A 23,933-nucleotide genomic window follows, 5' to 3' on the forward strand; every position below is an offset into this window, starting at 1 on the left:
CGATCTTTCCTATGGCAGCTAAATCAAGGCTAGTTAAAAAACTCGATCTCTCCTATGACAGCTATATGATGGAGTTATCCGATTTCGTTCAAATTTAATCCGAAATTTAATAACAGTTAGAAAACGCCATCTTGAAGAATTCAAGTCTATCTGATCAAAAACAACGGCGTAAGATTTTTTTATTTTATTCTCTTGTATTGGAGCTATCCGATATAGTCGGCCGATCCGGCCCGATCCGACTTATATACTGCGTGCAATAGCTATACAACTTTTGGGAAAGTTTCAGTTTAAAACTGAGAGACTAGTTTACATAGAAACAGACAGACGGACAGACGGACCGACGGACAGATGTACATACATATTTCGACTCAGATGGTGATGCTGATCAAGAATATATATACTTTATGGGGTCTAAGGTGTCTCCTTCACTGCGTTGCAAACTTCTGCCTAAAATTTAATACCCTTTTGCTCTGCAAGGGTATAAAAACAAATATAGCCCTTTTTTTGGCATTTAAAACCTAAAAAAAGAATATTTAAGTTTGATTAGATCGTCTGAGTAAAAATAACTAAACTTCTCTTATTGAGTTGGTTATAGGAACAAATTTATCTTAAATAATTGATTATAACTAAGATTCGCTTCATCGCTGCCACCGCTTATGCTGCAGTTGCCATTTTTGTTGATATTCTTCGCTGGTCGTCGTTTTTAACATCACTGATGCCTTTATACTGTTGGCCAATAATAATTACAATTGGCTAGTGCACTTTTTAAACCATAATTTTGAATTAGGCATTCCCACGATAGTGGGACGTTCCCCGTTCTTTTTTCGATTCCGACTAATATACTGCGTTTTGATAAAGTTTTAGCGAGAAATCTTTATAACTGAGAGACTAGTTTACATAAAAACAAGTAGGCGAATAGACGTACAAGATTTAATCGACTCAGATGGAAATGCATATGAAGAATTTAAACAAAATTTTTTCTAATACTATGGAATAATTATACCTATATAAATTTTTGTGGGGTGTGTCTGCTCTGAGCTGCAAGCACCCCATACATTTTCCCCTAGACAAAAACAGAACACAACATCGTAAAGACGAAAAAAGAAAAAACGTAAAAGACAAAAAGAAGCTGAAAACAATAAAACGAAGGACGAAATTCAGCGGGAAGAGTTGATTTTGAGCCTTTGAATAACACAGTCCTATGACGTTGGTCAGAAGACGCGAGACATTTAATTCGCTTAATGAAATTCTATACCGCGTATTTGACCCAATACAATCAATAAATAAAACTTAAACATTTAAAATAACTTAATAAACGTCAATTAAAATTACAAAACTGTAAGATTTGGGTTTAACCAACACATAAACTTTCAGTTTGGCTGGAATTTTTAAAAATAAACATGATATTTACATACTTTTAAATCGCATGTTTTATTCAACAGAAGATTGCTTGGCTTTAAGTCCCGATGTAAGACGTTTGCTGAGTGTATATATTTTAATCCGCGCAATATTTGGTATAAAAAGTAACAGATGTGATCATTACTCAGCCTCTGAAATGTAAAGAAACACTTTTTATTAGAAAATTGCGTTTATGGTTTATCTATAAAAAGTCTTTAAGCTTTGTAGTGTTTGCAAAACAGTGGTTAAAGATCCTTTTACCCAAAAAAGTTAATATATATAATATACATTTATGATTAGCATCACTATCTGAATCGATCTTGACGTCTATGTTTTCATGTTAGTTTTAAAGCCATCTCGCTGAAACTTGGTTAAAACGCAATATAAACGTAGGAATAAGCCATATATGCGACTACATTGTGTAACTTTCATAGGAGAGATCGAAAAACATCGAAGCTATGACGATTTTTCTGTTCATTATACCTTTGCAAGGGTTTATAATTTCAGTCAGAAATTCGCACCGCATTAAAGGAGACAACTCAGACCCCATAAAGGATATATATTCTTGATCAGCATCACGATCTCAATCGAAATACGTATGTACGTCTGCCCGTTTGTCTGTTTGTATGTAAGCTAGTCTCTTGGTTTGAAAGCTATCTTGCTAAATCTTTACCAAGAGTTGTGTAGTTATTGCACGCAGTATATAAGTCGGAACGGGAAAAATTTTAATAAGTAGATTTTCACAAAAATTCGCACTTTTCAATATTTATCGAATGAGTTAAGAAAAGTAGTGCATCATTCAAACGGTATTTAAATTACCTTTCCATTGATGCCAAAAGTTAAGCGGGGCAAGATCAAGTTACGAGTATATTTCACTTTTATTTTGTGAAAATACTTTTAACCACCCCTGCACACTGGTCCCAATGCCCAATATTTTTGCAAAAACCCACTTTTTTTTTAAGTTACGAAAAAAAACTTTTTTATTTCCGTAGAATAATATACGTTGCATTTAAAATTCGCAATTTCGTTACTGAAATTGCAGCCCTGCTAAATTCGGATAATAACACATTTTAAAGTAATATTGCAAAAGTTCAACTTAACATTTTAAAACAGGGCCCTGTACGAGTATTAGGTCGGCTGAAAAGTCCCGGGACTGATGTATAGGGGGCGCCACTAAAATTGTTTCAATATTTTTCCTGTTGGGTACAAGCTTTTAAACGAAACATACAAAAATTAAAAAAAAAAAAATTGGACAATCCGTTTGCAAATTATATCCGCGTGAGTGAAGCTACTTTTGCAACTCCGAGAAAAATGGAAAAGAAAACGAATTTCGGGTATTGATCAAACAAATTTTTTTTGATGGGTAAAAATACCGTCGAAACAAAAATTTGATTTGACGAATATTATCCAGACTCTGCTCCATCGAAAACAGCAATCTGCCGATAGTTTGCTGATTTCAAGCGTGGGCGTGTGAGCACAAATGATGCTGAACGGAGTGGACGCCCAAAAGAGGTGGTTACCCCCGAAAATGTCAAAAAGTCCACAAAATTATTTTAAGTGACCGTAAAGTAAAGTTGGCAGAGATAGCTGATACTCTAAAGATATCGAAGGAGCGTGTTTGGCATATCGTACATGAACATTTGGACATGCGCGAGCTCTGTGCAAAGTGGGTGCCGCGCCAGCTCACAATTGACCAAAAACAGCAACGAGTTGACGCTTCCGAGCAGTGTTTGGCACTGATCAAGCGAAATAATAGTGGCTCCACCACTATACCCCAGAGTCGAATCGGCAATCATCGGAGTGGACTGAGCGAGATGAACCGACTCCAAAGCGTGGAAAAACGCAACAGTCAGCTGGCAAAGTTATGGCGTCCGTATTTTGGGATGCACATGGAATCATTTTTGTGGAATACCTTGAGAAGGGCCAAACCATCAACAGCGACTATTATATTGGGTTTTTGGAGCGTTTGAAGGAAGAAATCGCAGAAAAACGGCATCATTTGCGGAAGAAAAAAGTCCTGTTTCACCAAGACAACGCACCGTGTCACAAATCGGCGAAAATGATGGCAAAATTGCATGAATTGAGCTTTGAATTGCTTCAGCACCCTCCATATTCCCCAGATCTAGCCCCCACTCACTATTTCTTGTTTTCAGATCTAAAAGGAATGCTCACTGGGAAGAAATTCAAGACCAATGAGGAAGTTATTTTATCGTTATAGTCGGTGTATCGCCCTCGAAGGGAACTACCTTGAATAATAAAAAAGAATTTTCAAAAAAAATGCGTTCTTCTTACTTAGGATTTCTTCTTACTGGGACTTATCAGCCGAACTGTTATATGCATGCTCCATACCTTTTCTACGGTTTTATGGCAATGATTTAAGGGCCAAAAAAGGCTATCAGGCCGGCTCCGGTTTTCACTTTTTTTTTTTCGTTTTCGTTTTTGGGCGAAAACGAACGTTTTCGTTTTAGGTGCTCCGGTTTTCACAAATTTTTTGTCATCGTCGTTATCGGAATGGTTGACAAACCCTGAGGCAATATCTGGCTTGTCTTTCATAAAACCCAGCATGATTTCATCCTGGAGCGTTGACTTATTCTTCCCCTTGAAAACAATAGCTTTGCATTTAGGGTCCACCAAGTGAACTGTCAATGACAACAGACGTGTTTTTATATCGCTCCGCCGAGTAACTAAAAATACATCGAAAATATCCGATTTCTATTTCGCGAAATTCGCTCAGGGTACGCGTGGGTACTCCTGCTCATGTTGCATATATCAAATTACTAATATAAGTGATATAATACAGTTTTTCACAAATTTTGCCACGCGCGATAAGCTCAAATAAATGAGCGGCGAGCAAAATAATGAGCGTAGAAGCTCCGTAAGCCAAAGAAACGCTTGTTATGCTTATTTCTCAACCCGCGATACCGAAGCAGAGAAAACAAAGAACAACCCGGCCCTACTGGCCGTCGAAAGCACGAGAGCCCGCTCTCTATCACCAGCCCTACTCATCCCAACTCCTACATCTTGGAGTTATCAATGCCAGACCCCACCACCACCGGCTTCTATGGGAGACGCACCAATAACAAGCAGTGCTTCAATTTCTACTACCTCAGCAAAAGTAACGGCAACAACTAAAGCAACGACCAATATTGCGAAAACGGTGTCAACGGCTCCATCGCAAACTGCAAAAGCAACAAAAACCGTAAGCTTTGATAAGCAACAAGCGGTTCCGGCCATACAGACCGGTATGGATCGCTACATCCAGATAAAGCGTAAGCTTAGTCCGCAAAACACGGTTGGTAACAAACCAAAGATCAACCGTTCAATCCAAGCCAAAGAAAAAACCAGGATTTCAAACAACAGCAACCGATTTTCCCTCTTAGCAGATGGTGAGAACCAAGCTGAGCCGGAGCAAGTGACCCTAAAGAAATCAAAGCCCCTACCTATTTATATTAGGGAAAAAAGCTCAAATGCCCTGGTCAACAAAATTGTTGCGCTGGTCGGGGACGAAAATTTTCATGTTGTTCCGCTTATTAAAGGGAACATCCACGAAATTAAAGTTCAGACGAAATATGAAGAACACTTCCGATCTGTTTCCAAATACCTGGAGGAAACGAAAAAGAATTTTTACACCTACCAACTAAAAAGCAGCAAAAGGCTATAGGTAGTACTAAAAGGAATCGAACCCGACGTCGCCCCCTCTGAGATACTAGAAGCCCTTAAAGACAAGGGATTCTCTGCTAAGAATGTTAGCATTATTATCAACAAAAATAAAAAGCCGCAACCACTCTTTAAGGTCGAGCTAGAGCCAGATAGCAAAACCCTAAAGAAAAATGAAGTGCACCCGATCTACAAGCTGTAGTTCTTACTGCACCGGAGGATCACAGTGGAAGAACACCACAAACGGAACGGACCAGTGCAACGTACAAATTGTCAGGAGTTTGAGCACACCAGGACATACTGCACACTTCGGTCAGTTTGTGTAGTCTGCGGAGACTTCCACAGTTCCGGCATCTTAATTAGAGAACGCATCAAACACCATTTTCACCAAAGGTTTGCAACAAATTACCTGCAAGCCACGTCTATAAAAGTGCAGTCAGGAAATGACAACCTTTGCAACGCCGCTGTCTACTGCCCACCCCGCTTTACAATGTCTGAAGGTCAATTCATGGACTTCTACAACTCACTAGGGGATCGCTTCATAGCTGCTGGAGATTACAACGCAAAGCATACGCACTGGGGATCACGCCTCGTTACTCCCAAGGGAAGGCAACTTTATAATGCACTTATAAATGTGAGAAATAAGTTGGACTACGTTTCTCCTGGTAGCCCCACATATTGGCCAGCAGATCCTAGAAAGATCCCAGATCTAATTGATTTTGCGGTTACAAAAAACATCCCACGGAACCTAATAAGCGCCACGGCCCTACCCGATCTCTCATCAGACCACTCTCCATTGTTGATAACCCTTCTTCAAAACCCAGAAATTACGGACTACACCTACAGGATGACGTCGCACAGAACTGACTGGATGAAATATAGGAAGTACGTCAGTTCAGAACTTAACACCCAGCTCAATATCGAAGAGGACATCGACTGCTCTACCGCCGCCCTGGAAGAGGTACTCGTCACAGCAGCCAGGATCTCAACACCACAACGACATGATGTGCAAATAAAGAAGTTCAAAACCAACCTGCAAATTGAACAGCTCGTTCTGGAAAAGAGGCGTCTGCGACGGGCGTGGCAAATCAGCAGATCGCTATGCTCAAAGCAACGACTAAAGGAAGCCACCCGCAAACTAAACCGGGTTCTGAAGCAAGATGCCAAAAACGCACAACTGAGATATATCGAGAAACTCTCTCCAACAAGTGCAAAGCATTCTTTGTGGAGGGCTCACCCAAATCTAAGCTCTCCGGCTGAAACCGTCTCCCCGATAAGAAATTCTTCAGGTGGCTGGGCGCGCAGCGACACAGACAGAGCCGGAACATTTAACCGAATCCCGCCGCAAGTCCTTTTGCTCTACCGGAAATCCAAACTGAAAGCGAATCTACAATACCATCGTTTCGACCGAACGAGATCACCAAAGTCATCCGGAGGCTAAAACCGAAAAAGGCTGCCGGCGGTGACGAAATAACTCCAAAAATGATAATTGAACTTCCAAACTGTGCTAATGAGGTCATCTGTAAACTCTTCAATGGGATCATAAGTCTTGGCTACTATCCAAAAAAATGGAAAAAGTCAATAATTATAATGATACCAAAGCCCGGAAAAGATCACACGATTCTGTCCTCTTACAGACCAATAAGTCTTTTATCATGCCTGTCCAAACTGTTCGAAAAATGCCTTCTAACACGCATATTATCATATATGGGAGCTCATAACATTATCCCAGCCCATCAATTTGGCTTCAGAGAAAAACATGGAACTATCGAGCAAGTAAACAGAATAACATTAAAGATTCGCACCGCCTTCGAACATAGAGAATACTGCAACGCGATATTCCTCGACGTATCCCAAGCATTCGACCGCGTCTGGCTCAACGGTCTTATGCATAAAATCAAAACACACTTTCCCGGGTACACTCACAAATTACTCGAGTCGTATCTCTACAACAGAGTCTTCGCAGTGAGGTGCAACACAACAACATCCGAAAACTATAAAATCGAAGCTGGAGTCCCACAAGGAAGCGCACTTGGACCAACTCTATTCGTCCTTTACACAGCGGATATTCCCACGAGCGACCGACTACTAACATCCACCTTCGCTGACGATACTGCGATCCTCAGCCGCTCCAGATGCCCAGTCCGTGCAACATCCCAATTAGCCAATCACCTCACGGTAGTAGAGAAGTGGCTATCCGACTGGCGTATCAAAATAAACGAACAGAAGTGTAAGCACGTAACGTTTACTCTCAACAGACAAACATGCTCTCCGATCTACCTAAATAGCACACAAATCCCCCAAGTCAACGAAGTAACGTATCTCGGCGTCCACCTTGATAGACGCCTAACATGGCGTAGACACATCGAATGCAAGAAACTACATCTTAAACTAAAAGCCAGCAGCCTCCACTGGATTATAAACGCCCGATCGCCCATGTGTCTGGACTACAAGGTACTGCTCTACAACTCCACTCTTAAACCAATCTGGGCGTATGGCTCCCAGCTCTGGGAGAACGCGAGCAAAACTAACATAGACATCATACAGCGCGCTCGAGCAAAGATCCTGAGAACTATCACTGGGGCACCATGGTATATTCAAAACGAAAACATCCACAGGGACCTTAGCATTCTCGCAGTAAAAGATGAAATAGAGAAGCAAAAAGCGTCAAAAAACTCTCAGCACACCCAAATCCTCTTGCAAGGGATCTGACTCGGGTTTCCAGAAGAACCCGCCTGCAACGTAACGACCTTCCAACCTTCCAACGTCTCGTAAGGAGAAGATTCAATAAACAAAGCAAAGCTAAAAAAAAAATTTAGTTTTAAATACACAAAATAAGTTGTCTTATTTGTGTTTCCTACAATAAGGGGCTGCCACCTTTTTTGCAGTTTTCATTCCACTATACTCAACCACTTTTTTACTGCACTTTTGTCATTCAAGAAACGAAATTTATCATATTTATTTATAAAAAGCGTATTTAACTTTTCTTTACAAATATTTTTTTCTTCGTTTTCATTTTATAAGTATTTTTAAGTGGGTGTTTCGTACCACTACAAGTACGGCAGCATTGACGATAACTTTTGGCAATAGATTTATCGACCCCTTAGCAAAACGAAAGTTGTGGTTGCCGACGGCAAATATTTTATTTATGAAATCATGATGGGGCCAGAAAAAAATTATTTAAAAAATACATACGAATTAGACTGATCTACTGATGATGTGAAATGAACATCAATAGTCCAAGGAGTCAACTATTTTTTTCCTTTTGCAATTAAGAACCGATTTGATGTAGAAAAGAGCATTTACTTTTCATTTCGACAAAAAAAACTAGCCCGTTTTTGAAAACGAAAAAATCTTGTGAAAGTGAAAACGGGAGCACCTATTCTCGTTTTTGAAAACGAAAACGAGAGAATCTTGTGAAAGTGAAAACCGGAGCTTGTCTGTATATGTGTTTTTTTTGTGCCAATTTTTTTTTTAATTACAGTCTTTATTTATCTAATATTCTCTCTACAAGACTGACGACAAGTATATAAAATCTTAGCCTAATACATATAAATAATTAGTAAAAATTAAGTTTCTTGGATTAACGGCCCTAGCAATTGTTGCTGGGTAGGGCGATCTCTTCGCCGGAGTCGTGTGTGGCTAGTGTTACAGGTTAAAGACCGCGCAAGTTTTTACATTGTCAATTTCCTCTTTAACAGATCCCACGTTTAAATCTCTGTCAATGTTTTTATTCCGTATGCACCACGGTGCACCAGTTATAGTTCGCAGTATTGGATTGGGCTCTCTGGATTACTTCTAGGTTACTAATGCATGTGTTCCCCCATACCTCGGAGCCATGTTTCAAATTTGATTTGAGAACTGAATTGTTAAGAAGTACCTTGTACTTTAATTTAAGGGGGGCTTCTCATGTAAAATTTTAAAAAAATCTAAATTTTTTTTTTTTCATAAATCGATAGAATAACGTCTTGAGAGTATATTCCCGAAGTTTTATGACTCAACTCTCAATATTATGGAAAATATCAGTGATTGAACGAGCGCGCTCAAGTTCAAGACCCACACTAACCCAAAACTTTAAATCGTTTTTTCTCAAAACTATGTTTTAAAAAACGCGGTACACGATTACGGAAAAACTACTGAACCGATTTTTGATTTCTAAAAAGTGTTTTGCAGATTATACATTGAACGAGTGCGTGAATATCTGAAATTGTGAAAAAAAGTTATTTTATACACTTTTCAGCCCAATTCAGCAAAAAAAAAAAGACGAAAAAATTGCACTTTTTTTTTCAAGACGTGATTTCAATATTTTAAAATCGAATTTTTTGAAGTGGCTGACATTCACGCACTCGGTTGAACCTTGCTGCATACAAAAAAATTTTTTTGTTTTTTTCAGATGAAAACTTTTTGCTCCACACTGTACCGCAATAAGTCCCTCAGCCGCGTCGAGCCACACGCGACCTTGAATAAGTCCGCCATTTTGTTTTTTAGAATTTTCAAAAAATGTTTTTCTCATACTTTAAACATGTCTTCAAATATGTGCAAAAAATTATTCGTGTAAGTTTTCATTTTCCAAGTGAAAAAAATTCCCAAAAAACCACTACTTTTTGGCATGTTACATGAGAAGCCCCCCTTAACCCTTATGTTAGTAACCGGGTACCCGGGTACCCCCGCGGTATATCTGTGTGAAAAGCTTAAAGCAAGTTCAATATTTCACTTTAAGCTCTCAAATCGTCGTTTTTTAACTTAAAAGAAAGCTAGTTGCGAGTTCATTTAATTTATATTATTTTTTTTATTATTTTTTTTTATGCTTAAACTTCAGCCATCGCCTCATTAGCAACCGGGTACCCGGGTACCCACAGTGGAAAGCATAGGAAATAAAGTGAATAAAATTTTTATAAATGCATGCAATATAATTAATTACATTGAACACACTGGACACGATTTACTGAATGTTCGTCACATACAGGTTGGCGACAATTGGCACAAGACTTGCGTGTCTTTCGCCGTCTTCTTATTGGCAAAGCATTGCAGACATAGCAAGATCCTATAACCATTTTTCTTCCGGTTTTATCTTTTGGAATCTCTGGACCAGGATTTACCACGACTGTTTCTGTCAATGCATGGCCTAAAATACTTTTAATGGCAATCTTTGTTGAAAAGTGACGCATTATTTGTGGATTCGCGGTACGATTTTCAATCATCGGCAATGCTAGTTCCTCACTTAGCTTACGCATAAATTGACGACGTTCTGTCGTTTTTTTTTTATCATTTTATTATTATACCCTTGCAGAGCAAAAGGGTATTATAATTTCAGTCAGAAGTTTGCAACGCAGTGAAGGAGACACCTCAGACCCCATAAAGTATATATATTCTTGATCAGCATCACGAGCAGAATCGAAATATGTATGTACGTCTGTCCGTCTGTCCGTCTGTCCGTCTGTCCGTTTCCGCGCAAACTAGTCTCTCAGTTTTAAAGCTATCGTGCTGAAACTTTCCCAAAAGTTGTGTAGTTGTTGCACGCAGTATATAAGTCGGAACGGGCCGGATCGGCCGACTATATCGGATAGCTCCAATACAAGAGAATGAAATAAAAAATTCTCACTCTATTGTTTTTCATCAGATCGACTTGAATTCTTCAAGATGGCGTTTTCTAACTGTTATTGAATTTCGGATTAAATTTGATCAAAATCGGATAACTCTATCATATAGCTGCCATAGGAGGGATCGAAAATTATATATAGAATTAATGGAAATAAATTGATAACATCGTTGTTTTTCATCAGACAAGTATGATTTTTGGAATATAGAGTGTTCTTACGACTCTTGAATTACGAGTTAAATTTGATCAAAATCGGACAACTATATCGACATATTTGATGACTGCAAGGGTATATAAGCTTCGGCTTGCCGAAGCTAGCTTCCTTTCTTGTTTTTATAATAAATTATATATGTCGCAAGTGAAGAAATGTCTAACATATTGAAAAACATTGCCATTGGCCATCTCGAGGATCGTCGTTGACTGGTGTATCTCCGCACCATTTGGTCCATTGTGTCGACTCCAGTTTTATATTTATTATAGAAATTTATTATTTCTGGTTTCTTTTTAGCTTCATCACTATTTTTTTTCCTTATATTGTCACTTACTATTAATATTTTGGGAAAAAAATATTTCGGAAAAATTTTTTTTAATAAAATAAACAAAATTTTTGATATTCAGAATTATGGGTACCCGGGTACCCGGTTGCTAAAAGACGTCGGTAAAGTTGGTTACTAACATAAGGGTTAAGCGGAGAGCGGGCATTTATTAACCAGTGTAGGGTTCTCGCTTTTAATTTTAATTGTGTTTCCTTGGCTTCGAAATGAGTAATTTAATTTGATTAAGTTTGATGACATATTATTGTTCAACTTTTAAAGAATATTAGTAAAAAATTTTTTAGTTAAAAATATTTAGAAATAAACCTGTGAAGGTCAATCTTCAAAATAGTTGTTTAACTCGTTAACGGATCATCTTAAAAAAAGTGATATGCGTTTTAAGGGGGCTTCTCATGTAAAATTTTGAAAAATATCGATTTTTTTTCATAGATCGATATAATAACGTCTTGAGAGTATCATATATTCCCGAAGTTTTATGACTCAACTCTCAATATTATGGAAAATATGAGTGATTGAACGAGCGCGCAAACAAGTTCAAGACCCACTAACTCAAAACTTTAAATCGTTTTTTCTCAAAACTATGATTTTAAAAACGCGGTACACGATTACGAAAAAACTACTGAACCGATTTTTGATTTCTAAAAAGTGTTTTGCAGATTATACATTGAGCGAGTGCATGAATATCTGAAATTGTGAAAAAAAGTTATTTTATACACTTTTCAGCCCAATTCAGCAACAAAAAAAAGACGAAAAAATGGCACTTTTTTTCAAGACGTGATTTCAATATATTTAAAATCGAATTTTTTGAAGTTGCAGAAATTCATGCACTCGGGGAAACCCTGTTGAATAATAAAAAATGTATTTTGTATGTTTCAGATGAAAACTCTTAACCCGTCTCGAAAGTTGAAACGTTTTGAATCCGCATGTGCCCAAGTCACCTGAAGTGGCAACGAGTCGTCTTTTCGGACGAGAAACAGTTTAATTTGGAGGCTCGGAATGGTTAAAGCTTATTTTTTATGATCTTCGAAAAGAACCACACCATCTTCATTAGCGTTGCCAGACGTCCCGATTTTGGCGGGACGTCTCAATTTTTAAATTTCAATTAAATGTCCCTCGCGGGACAGGCTCAGTCCCGCTTTTCGAGGATAACTCGACCGTGCGTGCAGCGGGCTGAGGAAGCGCGCAGGAGTGAAAGAGGCGCGTGCGACCGCGATTTCCTCTCTTTCTCTTTCGCTCTTTCCTTATTTTAATTTGCTTATAAATTTCTATTTCACGAAAATGTACGATTATCTACGAAAGAATAACGAATACCGTTTGGTTTAGTGCTTAGGAAGCAGTGAGCTTGTAGTGAGTTGCATTGCATGTTTAGTTTAGTTTACTAGTCAAGTTCTACTTTTGCCCCGTGCAGACGTGTTTCTTGATCGCTCCGCCAAGCGAGTCAATTAGCTCGATATTTAAGTGAAATAAAAACTGAAATAGTAGCGAAAAGGCGCTGGCAGCAATGCCAAATCATATTAGCTCCATTACCTAGTTTTCTAACAGATCAAAGTGAAGAAAACAATTAATCTCAAACAAAATACAATGCCTGCGGGCAAATCAATAATAAGTGCAACTAGTAAAGCCACGAGTCAAAGTCGAATGCAACAACAACAAAAGCAAGACGAACGCCGACTGTCTTCTGCCCGGAATAATGCTTATGTAGCAATTGTTTCGGAGACAGTAAGTAACGAAGACGCAACAACAAAAGCAATGTCATTGACTGCTCCCGAGAGAGCGCGCTCACTGTCACCTGCACTCCTAAGCTCAAGCAGCGCTGCCATGGCCCAGTCGTGGAGCTCCCAATGCCCATCTCCACTCTCACCACTCATTGCACTGACTACGTCAGCTCTTGCGCTGACCAGCACGGTGCCCTCTATTACAACTGTTGTTTCGACGACGACAACAACAACTTCAACGTCGGTGGCAAATTTGTGGCCGATATTGTCATCGCAATTAAAATGTGTCTCTGCTGCCTCTCTCCCACAAACTACGCTTGTACAGACCGGGATCGATCGGTATGTACAAATAAAAAGAAAGCTTAGCCCACAAAAAACTAATGCAAACCTGCCAAAAGTATCGAAAACCTCAGGCAACAACAACAAGGCAACTTCTGAAAATAGATTTTCTATACTTGGTGACCTTGGAGAAGATGAGGGTCAACCGCCTCAACCCACCAAAGATGTAAAGCCACCCCCTATCTACATTAGGGAACACAATTGCTCGGAGCTTATTAACAATCTTAAACAAAAAATCGGGCCAAATAACTTTTACATTACCAACCTAAAAAGAGGTAATATATCAGAAACCAAACTCCAAATAAAAAATGAAAGCAACTACCGCACTGTGACGAATTTCCTCGACCATGTGCCGGTAAATTACTACACCTACCAGCTCAAAAGTAGCAAAGGACTGCAAGTTGTAGTAAAAGGAATAGAATCAACCGTCCCAGTAGCTGACATAGCCGAGGGACTAAAAGAACAAGGTTTTAACGTTAAACATGTAACCAATATAATCAACAGGGCAAAAATCCCTCAGCCTCTATTTAAGATTGAACTGGCGCCAGAGACTGCACCTCTTAAGAAAAATGCAGTCCACCCTATTTACAAGTTACAATATCTCCTTCACCGAAGAATTACCGTAGAGGAACCACACAAGCGAAACGGCCCGGTACAATGTACTAACTGTCAGGAGTTTGGGCACACAAGGAGCTACTGCACCTTGCGATCAGTCTGTGTCGCCTGTGGTGATCTGCACTGCATAGATGCATGTCTGAGAAACAAAGAAGATCCTGCAACGAGGAAATGTAGTAACTGTGGTGGAAACCACACTGCCAACTATAGGGGCTGCCCTATCTATAAAGAACTCAAGACTCGTCTGACTCAGAGGCGCAGCAAACCGACTACCGCTCAACATGTTGTTCAACCAAACTACTTCACGCCATCAGTAACAACACCCGGGGTCTCCTTTGCCAGAGCTCTTCGATACTCTGGAGCATCGCCAGTGCCAGTAAGTCTTTCTCACCCTGAAGTTGTGCATTCTCTCCAGCCTATACCAAATCGAAAAGATGACTCGCTGCCAGAGCAAAATACCCAGCGAACAACTCAACCCACTACTCAGCAAAACCAGCTTCCCTCCCCACCAGCACATAGCGGACTTGAACACACACTAGCTACGCTTACAAAAATTATGCTATCGATACAAAGTACCCTGCAAGACCTAACGCGAAACCAAAATCTTCTTTTGGAGCTTTTGATTAAACAATCTAAATGAATCCCTTAAAAATATGCTTCTGGAACGCCAACGGCGTTTCCCAACACAAATACGAACTCCTACAGTTCCTAAACAACCATGATATCGATATCATGCTTCTCTCGGAAACACACCTAACCAATAAAAACTATTTTTATCTCACCGGCTATGTATTTCACGCGACCAACCATCCAGATGGCAAAGCGCATGGAGGCACCGGCATTCTCGTCAAACAGCGCATAAAGCATCATCCTCAGGACGCATTCGCTACTAACTACTTGCAGGCCACATCCATACGTATCAATATAACCAGCGGCCCACTCACACTATCAGCTGTGTATTGTCCCCCACGATTCAATATTCCAGAAAATGAATTTTTGGGCTTCTACAACTCACTAGGTAACTGCTTTGTAGCTGCCGGTGACGATAATGCAAAACACCACTACTGGGGCTCTCGTCTTATTAACCCCAAAGGACGACAACTATACAATGCTATCATCAAACCTAGTAATAAGCTAGACTTTGTTTCACCGGGCAGGCCCACATACTGGCCAGCAGATCCGAATAAACAACCAGACATTATCGATTTTGCCATAACTAGGAGAGTGCCGCCCAGGCTGGTACGCGTTGAAACACTGGCTGAACTGTCATCTGACCATTCGCCTGTTCTTCTCTGTCTATTTGAACACCCACAGCTTGTAAAGCGACCACAATTTCTGACTTCCAATACAACAAACTGGCTAAAGTATAAAAAATATATCAGCTCTCACATTGAAATCGAACCCAATATCTCGTGTGAAGCTGACATTGAAAACTCACTTAAGCACATAGCAGATGTAATGTCCTCAGCTGCCAAACACTCTACACCTGACCCTTTAGCTACATCCCTCCCAAATACTATCCGTACAAACATGCAGATCCAATCGCTCCTTCAAGAAAAGCGTAGACTTCGCCGAAACTGGCAGACACACCGATCCCCAGCCACTAAACAAAGCTTTAAAGAAGCCTGTCGGAAGCTATCTAAAGCCTTAATAACTGAGAAGAATCAGGCTCAACGCGCGTATATAGCAAAGCTCTCACCCACTAGCAACAAATTTCCACTCTGGAGAGCGCACCCAAACATTCAACCACCTATAGAGCCCGATTTTCCAATTCGATCACCATCAGGTGTATGGGCGCGTAGTGACGAGGAAAAGGCCAACATCTTCGCCTCTCACTTACAAAACGTCTTCCAACCTCATCCGCCGGCGAATCAATTTACTCTGCCAAACATCCCACCAGCAGAGCCTTCCTCCACAATCATTCTTGAAACAAGTACAGTCACAAAAGCCATTGTAGAACAGATGAATCCAAAAAAAAGCCCCCGGCCATGATTTAATTTCGCCTAAAATGATAATTGAACTGCCAGCATGTGCAGTTAAATTCATCACCACCATATTCAACTCAATTCTCAAATGGGGCTATTTTCCTCTGCAATGGAAAAAGTCCGTTATCACAATGATACCGAAACCAGGCAAGGACAAATCCCAACCTTCGTCATAGAGGCCCATTAGCCTCCTTCCGTGCTTATCAAAGCTATTTGAAAAGCTGATTTCATGCCACCTAAGAACACACCTCCAAAACAACAGAGCGATTCCCCTGCATCAGTTCGGCTTTAGGGAAAAGCACAGAACTATCGAACAGGTAAATCGCATAACAGCTGAAATACGCACAGCTTTTGAATACAGGGAATACTGCAGTGCCATATTCCTGGACGTGTCTCAAGCCTTCGATCGCGTTTGGATTGAAGGTCTAGTTTACAAAATCAAGACCGTTTTGCCACAAAACACCCATAAGTTGCTTGAATCTTACCTCAAAGATAGAGTTTTTACTGTAAGATGCAAAAATTTCTTCTCTGAAAACCACAAAATCAAGGCTGGAGTACCCCAAGGAAGTGTGCTCGGACCGATCTTGTATGTCCTGTACACGGCTGATATTCCTACAAGCAGTCAAACAATTCTATCCACCTTTGCTGATGACACAGCTATAATCAGTCGCTCAAAATATCCAAAAACAGCAACAGCTCACTTAAAAAACCATCTGATCGACGTGGAAAAATGGTTTGCAGATTGGCGCATACAAGTCAACGATCAAAAGTGTAAGCACATTACGTTTACACTTAATCGGGAAACCTGCCCACCACTGTCCCTAAACAACAAACAAATCCCCCAAGTCAACGAAGTCACCTACCTTGGCATCCACTTAGACAGGCGGCTTACCTGGAGAAGGCACATTGAAGCGAAGAAGACCTCCCTAAAACTTAAGGCCAATAGTTTCCACTGGCTCATCAACCCTCGCTCACCTCTTCCGCTGGAATACAAAGTTCTACTATATAACTCATGTCTAAAGCCAACCTGGACGTACGGGTCTGAACTTTGGGGGAACGCAAGCAGCAGCAACATAGAAATCATCCAACGTGTGCAGTCGAAGATACTGCGAACAATAACGGGGGCCCCCTGGTATATTCGCAACGCAAACATCCACAGGGACCTGGATATAAAACCCGTCAAAGAAGAAATTGATAGTAAAGTTTTGAAATACGAAAATAGATTATCAATACATCCAAACCAACTAGCCAGGCAGCTCAGGCGGCTCAGGAGCCACTCTCGTCTACAGCGCAACGACCGCCCACTCCTGCCCAATTGAGGGCTGTCGACCAATTAATAATCATCATAATATAACAAATAAATAATAATAAATAATATACATTAATAATACATAGTATAGGTTAAGATCTGAATTCTTATTGTAAGTCTCTTCACGAGAAGATTCAATAAATAAAGATAAAGCTCAAAAAAAAAAAAAAAAAAAAAAAAAAAGTTTAGTTTAAACGTGATTTTGTTCATTAATTATTGGAGTTTACTTATTAGAATCGTTTAAAGATGAATGAAACTGATAGTGGTGTTAAATAAATTTTATTGCTCAGAGCTGGAAAACTTTGCACCCAAGAAGAAAGTCAAACTAGAAAAACATCTCCGGACGAAATACAGTACAAATTGGCAGAATGATTATAATTGGTTGTGTAATGTAACGTCGGATCAGTTCAGAGCTTACTGTGAATTGTTTAAACAAGAAAGGAAGCTAGCTTCGGCAAGCCGAAGCTTATATACCCTTGCAGTCATTAAATATGTCAAACAAAATACATAAGGGCTAACAACATCGAATCTATGACGATTTTTCTATTATTTACCATATTGTTCATATGACAGCTATATGATATAGTCTTCCGATTTTGATAAAATTTAATATGTAACTCAAGACTCATTAGAAAACTCTATATTCCAAAAATCATGATTGTCTGATGAAAAACAAGGAGGTTATAATTTTATTTCCGTTATTTCTATATAGATTTTTTGATCTCTCCTATGGCAGCTATATGATAGAGTTATCCGATTTTGATAAAATTTAATACAAAATTCAATAGCAGTTAGAAAACGCCATCTGGAAGAAATCAAGTCGATCTGATCAAAAACAACGGAGTAAGAATTTTTAATTTCATTCTCTTGTATGGGAGCTATCCGATATAGTCGGCCGATCCGGCTCGTTCCGACCTATATACTGCGTGCAATAACTACACAACTTTTGGGAAAGTTTCAGCAAGATAGCTTCAAAACTGAGAGACTAGTTTACATAGAAACCGACAGGAGGACAGACGGACAGACGGACAGACAGACAGACAGACAGACAGACAGACAGACAGACAGACAGACAGACAGACAGACAGACGGACAGACGGACAGACGTACATACATATTTCGATTCAGATGGTGATGCTGATCAAGAATATATATACTTTATGGGGTCTGAGGTGTCTCCTTCACTGCGTTGCAAACTTCTGACTGAAATTATAATACCCTTTTGCTCTGCAAGGGTATAAAAAGAGTTCACTATTCCTGATGGCGGATTAAACAACGTAGTGATTTTTATTAAGATACATTTTGTATCGCTATTTTTGGGAATTGGGAATATGTGGGGCTAACACCTTATATTTATGGATCTGGTCAAAGAAATTCGAGTGGGCCCGAACTAATTGCAGCTCTCAAATAAGCATGGGGCTCTATTTCCTTAAATTATTTTGGAAAATTTTATGCATTAGGCTTAAGGGGCACAACTAGTGTGACGGCCAAAAAAAACAAGTGATTTTTGGAAATTTTTATTAAAAAAAAACTGCTTGATCAATTATTTTAAAATGTTCAGAATATATTTATACATGTTCGAAGAATATACAGTAAGATTTTTAAAGAAAAAAATTAAATATTTTTTAAGTTAGAGCCGATCTCTAACGGCGCTAAAAAAAAAGTGCCTCAACTGCTGCAGTGATTCCGGCCCTCTCCGTGGATGAAATCAAAATATGAAAAATTCTCGTTAAACTAGATGATATTGTCTATACAATGACCTACGATAAATAAAAAATATCAAAAATTGACAAAATGGCAGTGTTTAAAAAAAAAAAATAGAATTTTAGCCAAAATTTTGGTCGTTTTTGGCCTGCCAAAATTTTATTTTTGATCAGATAAAAAAATCGATAGGTCATTGTAGGGAGAACTACATAGAGAACATGTAAAAAAAAAATTGATAGTGATCGGATCATTAGTTTTCGAGTTATCACTGCAGCAAATTCGGAAAATGCTGTTTCGAGAAAATCGCGTTTAAAGATAAAATGATCGTATTCACTGTTATACAAGCGGCTGCTCTTAAAATTGCTATAACTCAAAAACTATTTGAGATATCGATTTGAAATTTTAATATGTTATTTTTAAAGGTGTAATCTACCGAAATATGAAAGAAAAAAAAAGATTTTTTTGAAATGTCACACTAGTTGTGCCCCTTAAATACGAAGTTCTTCGACAAATACACAATATGCACTGCTGGTCTTGGGTTAGACGCACTCAGTTTTTCAAACAATTTTGTTTTATATTTATTATTTTAATGATTATTGAAAAAAAGTGAATATGCAAAAACCTTGGTTATTTAATAATGCTTCAATTATAATATTCAAAATATTATAAAAATATAACATTAGTTGTGTTTTCAAACATTTTCTTCAAGCAACTTAAAATAAAGCACATTTTTCTTGGTCAATAGAATAAACGCACTTTGACATAATATTTTTATTATCTTAATTGATCCAGGAAGTAGTTGATCATAGGCATTGGGTACGCATCCTTTACCGACTTTGCGTTGATTTGTCGGAAATCTACGCACAGCCTCCATTTTCCCGTCTTCTTTTTCATGACGATTGGAGAGCTGTACGGGCTTCTTGACGGCTCGATGCATCCCTTTTCCAGCAGCTCGTCTACCTTTTCGTTGATCTCCCCCTGCATTTTGGGGTTCTTTGGGTAGTACCGCTGCTTCACTGGCTGGTCATCCTTCATCGTAATCTTGTGAATGGCTATGTTTGACGCTCCCCTTGACTCTTCCAGAGCTTTTAACTCCTCCTTCAGGAATTTGGCGATATCCTCTTTCGAGAACTGTTTTGGTGTTTGTACTGCTGCCACCGACAGTCTCTCCTCCAGCATTCCTTGTGTACGCTTCCTTGCTGGTATCGCCACTTCGAGTCCTGCGCACTTTACCTCCGCTCCCATTTTCGTTAGGAAATCCCATCCTAGCACTAGGGCGTCATTCACCTTGGGGAGGATCAGTAATTGCATCCAAACTTTTTTCGTTCCGAGACCGACTTATATCTCAAGCTTTTATTTGATGCTCCCGCACCTTCCGTCTGCCATGCGCACCTGCCTTCTCGTAGGCACGACCTTACCGGCGGCCTGCAGCCTGTCCGCCAACTCTTCGCTTATAAAGCTCGCCGTGGCGCCAGTGTCCACCGTGGCCTTCACTTTTCGTTGGTTTATGAGCACTGTGGCGGACAGCTGCATCTCTTCCGCCTTCAGGACGCCCATTAGTTTCGAGAGGCAGCACCTTGCGATCCCTGGCCGCCCCTCGGTGGCTGAGGTCGCTTGGCGTTTCCCGCTCGTGCGCAGCATTCGCCGTTCGTGGCGTACTCCTCCGAAACGGCTATACCGATTCTAATGAAATTTTGTAAGCGTATTGCATAGGTCTAAGAATCAACCAACATCTATTTTTCATCCTCTTAAATCCTGTTCGACATACCTAAAATCGCATATAAAGTTTGTTACTGCCTCATCACACTGATTCATTAATTCTATTTATGAGTGTTTTGACCAGTGAGCAATGCCAAGAAAACGCAAAGGGGGAGATATGAGCCATGATAGAAGTAGATCTCGATACATGCGAAATAGAAGATCCGAATGAATAGCGCTATTGCATCAAGATGAGCCAGAAGATACACGAACTGAACGCAATGAAGTCAGAGAAGAGCCAGAAGATACACGAGCTGAACGCAATGAAGTCAGAGAAGAGCCAGAAGATACACGAGCTGAACGCAATGAAGTCAGAAGATTAGAACAACGACAACCACGCCGTTTCACAGTCAATAGACGCAATTTACTGAAATTAAACAGCTCTATATGCAAGCTGATGACGTTTTGTCGGGTCAATCCGCATAATGTCACCTATTCGCTAAGTGGTGGTGCCTTGGAAAGAATAGCGCTTGTTGACGATCTTGGCGTCCTATTGGACCCCAAACTTAAATTTACTCTTCATATTTCGAGCATAGTTAATAAAGCTAGGGGAATGCTTGGATTTATTAAACGATGGTCGAAGTAATTTGAGGACCCTTACGTTACCAAGGTTTTATTTATATCGTTGGTCCGGCCAATCCTTGAGTATGGGGCACCCGTTTGGAGTCCTCAATACGGAGTACATGCTGATCGCATAGAATCAGTTCAAAACAAATTTTTAATTTTTTCCCTACGCCGCCTCATAGATTGCTCCTCATTAACTTGCCCTTCCTTACTAACCGTCAAACGATGCTTGGTACTGTATTTATTCATAACCGTATACAGTATATCGGTACCAAGTAGATTTACTAGAAATTATGCTCCTTTAGTTTAAATCTTTGTAGATCTAATTACGACGTGCATGAGCCTTTCAGGGTACTTTGTTCGGACTATAATAGACTGTATTCTATAGTATTTTCTTCTGACTCTCTGGAGCTCCTAAAACGATCAATACTAACATTTCTGGCACAAAATAAGATCGGTAAATTTAAAATTAAAATAAAATTTAGCTTTTTTCCCTATCTTTCGTTTTTTAATTTTCTTTCTTTTAAAAATCGCGTCAAATTTATCGCGAATCGTGCCGTACGATACACGGCGGTCGCCCCTCGGTCGGTTGGGCGGGATTGTGGGCCGTGGGACTACGCGCGTAAAAAAAAAAAAAAAAAAAAAACAAAAGACCAACAACGACAACAGGTACATCGAGCATTTATATATGATTCATTACTGCATCTAGCATTCCAGTATGAGCACGATATTGAGTATTATGCTCACTTAAAAGTGGTAATTGGTGCTATGGACAAGGAATGTCCGCATTGTCATGCTCTGAAATTTAAAAATAAGCCACCTGGGATGTGTTGCGCATCAGGAAAAGTGCAAATAGCACTTACTTATCGGCACGGATCCAGATTCTAACGTGTTCCTGAAGTCAATTCGAACATTTAATTCATGCTTTCAAATGAAATACTAATGCAAATGGTCAAAATTACAATTCTACATTCAAAATTATAGGCCAAGTTTATCATAAAATGGGCTCACTGCTGCCAATGCCAAATGAACCACATAAATTCTTACAAATCTACTTTATGGGCGGAGAGGCTTCCGGAAGCGCACTTGCCAATCGCGTGAATGCACGTTGTGATTATAATAACCTTGATTCATTTTATGCCAGGCGCAATTAAAATAACTTAAACATACATACACACATATACAAGTCTAGAACTGAGTAAGTTTTGTACAGAAATTATGAAATCATGTTTGGAAGACGACGTTGTTCGGACATAGGTCGTAGTACAGTGAATACCAGAAGAGTACGTTTACAAAGATATAAAATGCCGCGTCTTCGCAGAGGAAGAAAAAATATTGGGCGACGTACTTATTATGCGCAACTGGTCCGTGACTGTCGATTAAATCAAAGAACACGTGGCAAGCAAGAACAAATGGTCTAATTGTTACAGCTAATTTCCAAAAGTTAACAAGACAGGACTTTCGGTAAAAAGACTTATGCCGAATTTCATTGAAGCAACCATTATAAACGGAAAGTACGCAGGTGAAAATGTTTGTATTCCTCGAATACTAATGATTCCGACTGATCTTCCGTTTGGAGGGCTAAGGGTTAAAAAAATTTTTTTTTTTTTATTTAATTTTTGAAGTGAAAACTTTAGCGGCGCTGAGCACTTTTTTTGGGACCCGTTATGCTGATCGAAAAAGCGTAAGATCGAGGGGAAGGGAGAGGAACTAGTATCTCCCACTCTTTCATGGTACAATTATACAAGGTAGTCTCGTCGGCTGCAAAATCGCTCGGGTTTTTTCCCCCTATGGTTCATTGCGCTCGGGATTTCGAAGTTAGAGGTTGTCTGCGGACGATTTTTTCTCAAAACGTTAACCCTTGAGTGCTTGTGAAAAATACTTGTTGCAATTATTGCAGCAAGCACATACAAGGCGTAACATGTAATATTGCAGAAAAATATTTTGAAATGTGAACAATATGGGAACGAGTCCTGAAGGGCAGCTTTGTGTAAAAACCAAAAATTTCGCAAAAATTAATACTCATGGTCATATAACAGTCCTTTTTAAACCCCGTGCACAGCACAAGGGTAAAACGACATCATCTTCTTCTGTTTCTTTCGCACTTACGGGAAAACACCCTCTCACTCGCACTCATTGTAGTGCCCAATAGGGGGAAAAAAAAGCCGACGAGACTACCTTGTACTTACACTTAAGGGGGGAAATACAATTAGAAATTTTTTTTTTTCGAAAAATTTTTTTTTGGCTTAATGTACTCCAAATATATCTGGAAGTAAGCCTTTAAAAGCATAAAGCCGTCCGGTACTTATTTTCAGAGTTATACGCAATTTAGTGAGGGTGTGTCATATGGCGGACATGCACAAAAGTAAACTTTAAACGCTTCTCCTGAAAAGTCGTGTTTTCAAAGTCGCCGTGCAATGTACAGGTCAGAGATTTTATTTTAATCGAATGCGGTTTTTTGCATTATGTTTGAAATTAAATTCTCCACGCCATGAATATAACGGTTTTTCATATTTGTTTGTTATAACATGTTTTTTTTACAATCAAAGTCAAAAAAAATTCGTTATTTTTGAAATTTTTTTTAACCTAAAATTTTTTAATGGAAAAATAATTTTTTTTAAATATGGTTTAATTCGTGGTGTGCGCTGTACCTTTAAGTTTAAAGCCCAGTTGCTTTTTTTTGTTTAAGTCGTGATCCTGGACCTGGAGACTGCACGGCGCAAAGTCCTTCCCTAA

The 23,933-nt window shown here is 39.4% G+C and overlaps 1 protein-coding gene across 6 annotated transcripts in view; it reads right to left on the minus strand.

The window, feature by feature from the left end:
* Positions 1 to 23,933, minus strand: part of LOC108101718 (mitogen-activated protein kinase ERK-A) — a 48,336-nt gene that overhangs the window by 9,911 nt on the left and 14,492 nt on the right. For 5 of the 6 annotated variants that reach the window (XM_043208607.1, XM_043208608.1, XM_043208610.1 and 2 more), the window contains one exon: positions 1,416 to 1,550. The exons of the other annotated variant lie outside the window; for it this stretch is intronic. In XM_043208607.1, the coding sequence (XP_043064542.1) occupies positions 1,416 to 1,550 (135 nt within the window). The remainder of the gene's footprint in view (positions 1 to 1,415; positions 1,551 to 23,933) is intronic. 6 annotated transcript variants of the gene reach the window in all.

The sequence above is a fragment of the Drosophila ficusphila genome, unplaced genomic scaffold (genome assembly GCF_018152265.1).
Source record: "Drosophila ficusphila isolate 14025-0441.05 unplaced genomic scaffold, ASM1815226v1 contig_580, whole genome shotgun sequence".
NCBI lineage: Eukaryota > Metazoa > Arthropoda > Insecta > Diptera > Drosophilidae > Drosophila > Drosophila ficusphila.